General features: G+C 38.7%; 2 protein-coding genes across 2 annotated transcripts in view; one reads left to right on the forward strand and one right to left on the reverse strand.

Annotated features, from left to right (window-relative positions):
* LOC132898969 (leucine-rich repeat-containing protein 9-like) overlaps positions 1–1,562 on the forward strand; it is an 85,579-nt gene extending 84,017 nt beyond the window's left edge. The window contains 1 exon segment of the mRNA XM_060940631.1: positions 889–1,562. Within this exon segment, the coding sequence (XP_060796614.1) occupies positions 889–1,330 (442 nt within the window). The 3' untranslated portion in view covers positions 1,331–1,562.
* A 6,117-nt stretch (positions 1,563–7,679) lies between these two features.
* The window catches only part of zdhhc13 (zinc finger DHHC-type palmitoyltransferase 13), a 108,589-nt gene continuing 108,073 nt past the window's right edge, over positions 7,680–8,195 (reverse strand). Inside the window, exon 17 of the mRNA XM_060941833.1 lies at positions 7,680–8,195. This exon is cut by the window's right edge and continues 481 nt beyond it. The gene's annotated coding sequence lies outside the window, so the exon portion shown is untranslated.

Consider the following 8,195-nt stretch of genomic DNA (forward strand, 5'->3'; position numbering starts at 1 on the left):
TTGTTTAAAATTTTGAAGACCATTTATCATTTTTGTTTCACTTCACAATTACTGTATGTGCTACTCTGTGTTGGTCTATCACATAAAATCTCAATAAAACACTTTTAAGTTCGTGGTTGTAAGGTGGAAAAATGTGAAAAAGTTCAAGGAGTATGAATACTTTTTCAAGGCATTGTAGATTAGCAGAGACACGACTCTCAACACGACAGCACAGAAACCGAGAACCCGACGCTCTGGAACCTTCAGGAGAGCTAATGCAGTGTTTATAAAACAGTCCTGGATTCCCAGAGTCACTGAATTCATTAGTGTATGGATGTATGCATACTGTGGGTTACAGCACACAGAGAATATTAGAGTTAATCTGTTGTTTTAGAGCAGTGAAGACACCAGGATTTGAATCCAGTATTCAGATTGAGATTTAGACATCACTGGAGTTTGAACGAGAATGAAAGATGCTAATAATTTTAATTCTTTTTCAGTGTTTCAATAGTTTCTGTGTGAATAACTCTGACTGTGATATAGGGATTTTTGACTTTATATTTTTGACCCAGTTTGATCACCTCACTGTTCACTGAGCAGTATACTTAGTTTTGAATTAAAAAAAATTTTAAAAAACCAGCTAGAAATTATTACTTTGAGCAGTTCATCCATAAAATTTCTCAAATAACGACAGCCACTAAAGCAACTCATTAATGTCACTGATCTCGAGTTTACTGGGCTTCAAATTAACTGATGATAAACAGAAAGTGATGGATTAAACACACCAGCTATTCATTAATAAACCAAATAATGTGTTTATCAGCTTAGTCACTGAAACTACATTTATTTATAACATACTGATCACTAACACACTCACACTGACACACGTACTCTGTGTGTGTGTGTTAGACAGGCAGAATTTATTGCATCAGAGTCTCATCTCATCTGGAATCCAAACCTCCATCTGTGTCCTTGCATCTACTCAAGGCCCGACCCAAGCCCCCACTTGACCCAAGAATCTGGTGCCACGTTCACCCAGAGCCAGAGCAGAGTGCCAATGGCACAGCATCCAGCACCAGGCCTTTCATCCCTGGGGTCATCGAAGATGACCTTAGCTCCTGGGGGGAGCTCTTTGGGGGGTTCTGTCACTTCTGCTTGCACTGACACGTGCAACAGATTTGCACTCGTGCGCTCTGTACAGTGTGTGCCTTTAGCGACGGACACCTACCTCGGATTAAGGCATAATCAACCACACACATATAAGGATGCTGCACACAAGACTTTGCGAAGTATTGCGTTGCTAGGCACCATTACCGAGCCTTGTTATAGTGTTGTCCTTCTGCTTTCCTGATTCTAGTTCTGTGTTCCGATTCTGATCTTGTCTAGCCCTATTTAGCCTGTTTGTGCCTCACCCAGTGTTGCCAGATTGGGCAGTTTCCCGCCCAATTGGGCGGTTTTAAGTTAATTTTGGCAGGTTTTGAACATATTTTGGGGTGGAAAACGTCAGCAGTATCTGGCAACACTGGCCTCACCTGACCCTTTGCCTGTTCCTTGATATTAATTCAGCTTGCTGTTTTGGACTGTATGCCTATTGTATGTTTCCTTTATAATAAAGGCTGTCTTCTGCGAATACATCCACCTCCTATCTACCTGCCTTTCCTGACAAAATCTTAAGGTTGTACTTAAGTAATGTTCAACAAAAAGTTCTAACAAAATGTTAACATTTCTCAAAGATTACAATTCTAATTAAAACAAATATTCGAGAACTTATGACAATTTTACAAAATTCTAACTTTCTTGAGAAACTATTAAGTTCTAAAACTTGCAATTTTAATATGGTTCCAGAATACATATTTAGATAGTAAGATACTAAGGAAAAATGAAAGTTCATGAAAATTATAAAATATTAAAGTAGAACATTCAGATTATTTACAATTCAACTTTCACAAGATTCTAAAAGTTGTAGCTTCATTAATGTTAAAGAAATTACCATGTCTTTGGAGGCAAGTCAATATAAAGGCTCTATAGCTTATGTAACCCCCTTTTTAATGGGTGCTAGTCACCCAGCACAGTACAGGCTACTTAAGAGTTACATTAAATCACAATAAATAACAAAGTAGTGCAACAGGATTCCTAAATTCTCAGCGGTGGAATGGTGAGCTAGCTGAGATTCCTGATACCATAAATAAGTGAAATAGAAATTGTATCACAGTAATGCTAGATAATGCGAATAATTATGAATGATTACAAATTTAGTAGTGCGGTGCCTCCAAAATGTGAAAATACTTTACATTTTTGCTGCCAAAATATGTTTTTACAAAATTGAATAGTGCTATTATATCATTTGATGTAAAAAAAGACCTAGGCTAAGATAGTTTTCTATGTTTTCCTGTTAAAAATGGTGGCCTAGCAGCACCATCCTTTTCATATTACCTGTGGGATGCACAGTTTAAGTTTCTTTTGGAATGGTTATAGGTGACCCTGATTCTATATGGCTCAGGTGTCAATCAGCTTCTTTAGGAAGGATCCCCTTGCACAATTTGTTATATATTTCTCCAGGCAGAGTTGTGACCCTAACAAAAGACAATTTGCTTTTAAAGGACATGTTGAACATGTGGCGTAAAGTCAGAAAATTGGAAGGGTACAGTAACTGTTTCTCTTTGTTAACTCCTATTCACAACAACCTGGACTTCAGGGTGACCTCGCTGATTGGAAGCATAAGGGTATCAAAGTTGTTGGAGATGTGATTCAGGGAGGCTCAATCCTAACATTTCAGCAAGTGAAAAGCAAACATGGGGTCACCAATAAGGATTTTGTTAAATTCCTACAAGTTCGAAGCTTTATTCAATGTGGTTTGAGAGATTCCAATGGGGGCTTAGCTATTTCTCCTATAGAATCCCTTTTGGTAAATGGTGTGCAACCTAAATCTTTCACTAAGAAGCTTTATAGGATTCTCTGTTGTCTCGATGTCGATAATTCTGCTGGAGTAAAAGGCAAATGGGACTCTGACCTGGGTACAATAGAGCCTGAGGACTGGGATGCTCTGTGCAGCCAACCCTCTAAGGTCTTGGTGTCTAATTCTGCCTGGGAAAGGCAATTCAAGATTTTACATAGGCTGTATGTCACCCCTGAAGCCAGACACAGAATGAACCCAACTTTGTCTGAGCTTTGTATTAAATGTCAATCTGCTGTTGGATCATTTACTCATTGTTTGTGGAGCTGTCCTCTTTTCCAGCAGTTTTGGACTGTAATTGTTCAACAGTTTAATGTGATTTTCAAGAGTCATCTACAGCCGAGTGCAAGGACCTGCCTGTTGGGACTAGAGGATGAGTTACCTGCAGATTCTCACAACAGAGACCTTTTACACATTCTGCTACACTGTGCCCAGAAATGTATCCTGGCCTTATGGATCTCTGATAAAGCTCCCACTCTCAATCAGTGGAAACAAACAGTGACTAATATTATTCCATTTGAAGCTTACTCTACAGCATTGAAGGATAAACCCTTTTTATTTTATCAGACATGAGATCCGTCTCTTGACTACCTCGGCGCCACTGCACCTTGTAGGATGAGGGCAGGACTTATAGACCTGGCCTGGGGAAAGGATCAGTCTCCCTGAACTCTTGTCTTGCTTATTTATTTTTTTTCTTTTTTTGTTGTTTATATTCTATTTTCAATAGCTGTCAGGTTTAAATGTCTGTTTTTCTCTTGGCACATTTACTAGTGCATATTTTATGTTGCTCTTTTCCACACAAGCTCTGCAAAAAGTTTAATAAAAATATGTTTGAAAAAAAAGTAAAAGCATCCAAATATTTTAATAAGAGTCAATAAAATTGTATGTAGTCAAATAAACTCTGAATTCAGTGTTTAAAATGTTTGCATTTTGTCAATGACAGCCAACTACAGTGGTGCTTGAAAGTTTGTGAACCCTTTAGAATTTTCCATATTTCTGCATAAATATGACCTAAAACATCAGATTTTCACACAAGTCCTAAAAGTAGATAAGGAGAACCCAGTTAAACAAATGAGACAAAAATATGATACTTGATCATTTATTTATTGAGGAAAATGATCCAATATTACATATGTGAGTGGCAAAAGTATGTGAACCTCTAGGATTAGCAGTTAATTTGAAGTTGAAATTAAAGTCAGGTGTTTTCAATCAATGGGATGACAATCAGGTGTGAGTGGGCACCCTGTTTTATTTAAAGAACAGGGATCTATCAAAGTCTGATCTTCACAACACATGTTTGTGGAAGTGTATCATGGCACGAACAAAGGAGATTTCTGAGGACTTCAGAAAAAGTGTTGTTGATGCTCATCAGGCTGGAAAAGGTTACAAAACCATCTCTAAAGAGTTTGGACTTCACCAATCCATAGTCAGACAGATTGTGTACAAATGGAGGAAATTCAAGACCATTGTTACCCTCCCCAGCAGTAGTCGACCAACAAAGATCACTCCAAGAGCAAGGCGTGTAATAGTCAGCAAGGTACCAGAGAACCCCAGGGTAACTTCTAAGCAACTGAAGGCCTCTCTCACATTGGCTAATGTTCATGAGTCCACCATCAGGAGAACACTGAACAACAATGGTGTGCATGGCAGGGTTGCAAGGAGAAAGCCACTGCTTTCCAAAAAGAACATTGCTGCTTGTCTGCAGTTTGCTAAAGATCACATGGACAAGCCAGAAGGCTATTGGAAAAATGTTTTGTGGACAGATGAGACCAAAATAGAACATTTTGGTTTCAATGAGAAGCGTTATGTTTGGAGAAAGGAAAACACTGCATTCCAGCATAAGAACCTTATCCCATCTGTGAAACATGGTGGTGGTAGTATCATGGTTTGGGCCTGTTTTGCTGCATCTGGGCCAGGACGGCTTGCCATCATTGATGGAACAATGAATTGTGAATTATACCAGTGAATTCTAAAGGAAAATGTCAGGACAGCTGTCCATGAACTGAATCTCAAGAGAAGGTGGGTCATGCAGCAAGACAATGACCCTAAGCACACAAGTCATTCTACCAAAGAATGGTTAAAGAAGAATAAAGTTAATGTTTTGGAATAGCCAAGTCAAAATCCTGACCTTAATCCACTCAGAATATTGTGGAAGGACCCGAAGCAAGCAGTTCATGTGAGGAAACCCACCAACTTCCTAGAGTTGAAGCTGTTTTGTACGGAGGAATGGGTTAAAATTCCTCCAAGCCGGTGTACAGGACTGATCAACAGTTACCAGAAACGTTTGGTTGCAGTTATTGCTGCATAAGGGGGTCACACCAGATACTGAAAACAAAGGTTCACATACTTTTGCCACTCACAGATATGTAATATTGGATCATTTTCCTCAATAAATAAATGACCAAGTATGATATTTTTGTCTCATTTGTTTAACTGGGCTCTCTTTATCTACTTTTAGGACTTGTGTGAAAATCTGATGATATTTTAGGTCATATTTATGCAGAAATATCGAAAATTCTAAGGGGTTCACAAACTTTCAAGCAGCACTGTAATTCTTTGCATGAGTCCTATAATTAATGTCTGAAAACAAAAATATTTCCCCATATCCTTTCATACATGGTTCCAGAGCAGGAAAGTTTCTACTTCTAGTTTCTACTTGAATATGGTCTTGATAAATAAATTATAAATTAGTGAAGCATCAATTAGCAAAAGTGGAGCAACTGGCTAGCATTAGAAAACCATGGAGATTGATCAAAAACATTTTTTCACCCAGATGTCATTATATTATGCAAAAATGACTCTACATGGGAAAAGGCCACCTACTATTGATCCGCATTAATCCACAACATGGGCATAATGACAAATATTGCATTAACTTGTGAACATTTTGCCATCAGAAAATGTGAAATGGTCAGGTGTAATACAAAACTAGAAAAGCACTCGGAGAGCGCAGACCTCCGCCAAGAATCCTTTAAAAAATTACGGGATCCAGACAGTGATCTGGATCACCGCCAAAATTTAATGGATTGTTACTTGTGCCCAGTCACACCTCTGGGAAAAATTTCAGAGCAATCCATTCATAACTTTTTCCGTAATGTTGCTAACAGACAAACCAACAAATAAACAAACCAACGCTACCGAAAACATAACCTTCTTGGCGGAGGTAATAACTAGAATGCATTTCCGGAGAAAATGCAGAAGTGTGCTTGCTCAGGTGCGCCGCCATGGTGACCCAGCAAGAGAGGCGACCATACGCCCACACGACAAGTTTTGTGTCAACATGCGAAAGTTTGGCCAAGACACAAGGCGGATTCTCATACGGAGATAACAGGCTAGCAAGGTTCTTTACTTGGACATCCCAGAGCATCACTAACATGACAATTTAGATGTAATTCTAAATCCGTAAAGAGATATGACCCAAAACTCGTTTTTGCTCATTGTGGCGCCCCCTAGTGGCCAAATGACACCAAATTTGATGAGGATACATGAACTGGTGCCAAAAGTCATCTCAACAAATATAGTCTTGATATGTCAAAGCGTTTCTGAGATATGAGCCAAAATACATTTTAGCTAATTGTGACGCCCCCTAGTGGCCAAATGACACCATATTTGATGAGGGTAGTTTGGATGGTGTCCAAAGTCATGCCACTAAATATGGTCTTGATATGTCAAAGCGTTTCCGTGATATGAGCTCACTTCCTGTTTGGTGGCTTTGCCATCGATTTTGATTGGCTGCCACGGGCGAACGCTCTGATGTATGAGAGCGAAATGAATATCATTGATTAGGAATGGACTGGAGATCATGTGTGCCAAGTTTCGTGATGATTGGACAAAACATGCAGCCAGGGTCACTCTACCTTCACTTTGGACAAAATTCAAAATTGCGGAAAATCTAATTAGTCGGAGAATGACGTCATAGGGTGCGTTGGAATCGTCGAGTTCCAAGGATTCCAACGGCACCAGACTTATGAAAATCGGACATATGGATCAAAAGTTACGTGCATGAACGCATGCAAGACTGTGATCAGTTGGTGGCGCTAAAGCGTAAGACATACCAACATGAAACTTGATGAAATCAATCAGGGTCCACTCCTCTATCAGTGTACCAAGTTTCATGACTCTACACCTTACGCTTTGACCTACAGAAGGAAAAATCTGTTTTTTGCATCGCCCGCCCATTCATTTCAATGGGGAAAAAATTAATCCTTTAAAAAAATCCGGGATTCAGGTGGTGACCCGGATCACCGCCAAAATTTAATGGATTGTTACTTGTGCCCAGTCACACCTCTGGAAAAAAATTTCATTACTTTTTCCGTAATGTTGCTAACAGACAAACCAACAAACAAACCAACGCTACCGAAAACATAACCTCCTTGGCGGAGGTAACAAAGCAGTAAACACAAAGGCCCAGGTACCAAGTTCACCAACATAATAGGAATAAAATATATAGTACTAATAATTGAATAAACTTTTTCATATGTTAATTCTATTCTTGCAGTTTTTAATTTCACCACGCAAAATTAATGCCTGCACAAGTTAACAGAAATGCTTTTATTCCAAGAATCAGCTTTGCGTGATAGTGCATTTACCTGATTGTGAAACAACTGTATAAAATGAGTAAAAATAAAATGCAAAAGTGGAATGTTATTCTGGGTCACTGTAACTCAAGGCATGACCCATAAAAAGTGCAAACTATAAAAGCACACTTTCTCCCCACTTATTTTTACAAAAATGACTGTTTACAAACTTATTCTGAACAATTTTATTTACACACACACTAATTTATATATAAAATGTGTGTGTTAATGCACACACACCACTAAGCTTTCTATTTGGCCTTTAGCTGTACACCATAGATTGGGCAGATACAAATAACTGTTAAACACATGGGAAATTGATAAAAGTTATTGGTGGGTAGTCTGCTGGGGCTCCCAAGAGAGTATAAGGATTGTCCTTTGCAGAGCAGGCGAGTCCAGAGTTCTCTTCATTGCACGAGACTGTATGAACAACATTTACAGCTCTAGGTTAATAATGTGATTAAAGGTACTGCTATGTACAATGTCTTGCATAAGTATTATGAGCCCCCTTGAAATGGGCTTGATCATAATGAATCTACATAAAATAGCCAACAATATTGACGTGATGGGAAATCAATACCTCTTGCAATGATTTTTTTTTTAAACCAAAAAAAAAAAAAAAACTAGAGTGGTGATAGCATTATGCTGTGACCTTTACAGTCATGGTGTGACACTGTTAAGGGTCT

Source organism: Neoarius graeffei, chromosome 15, assembly GCF_027579695.1.
Source record: "Neoarius graeffei isolate fNeoGra1 chromosome 15, fNeoGra1.pri, whole genome shotgun sequence".
NCBI classification, from domain to species: Eukaryota; Metazoa; Chordata; class Actinopteri; order Siluriformes; family Ariidae; genus Neoarius; species Neoarius graeffei.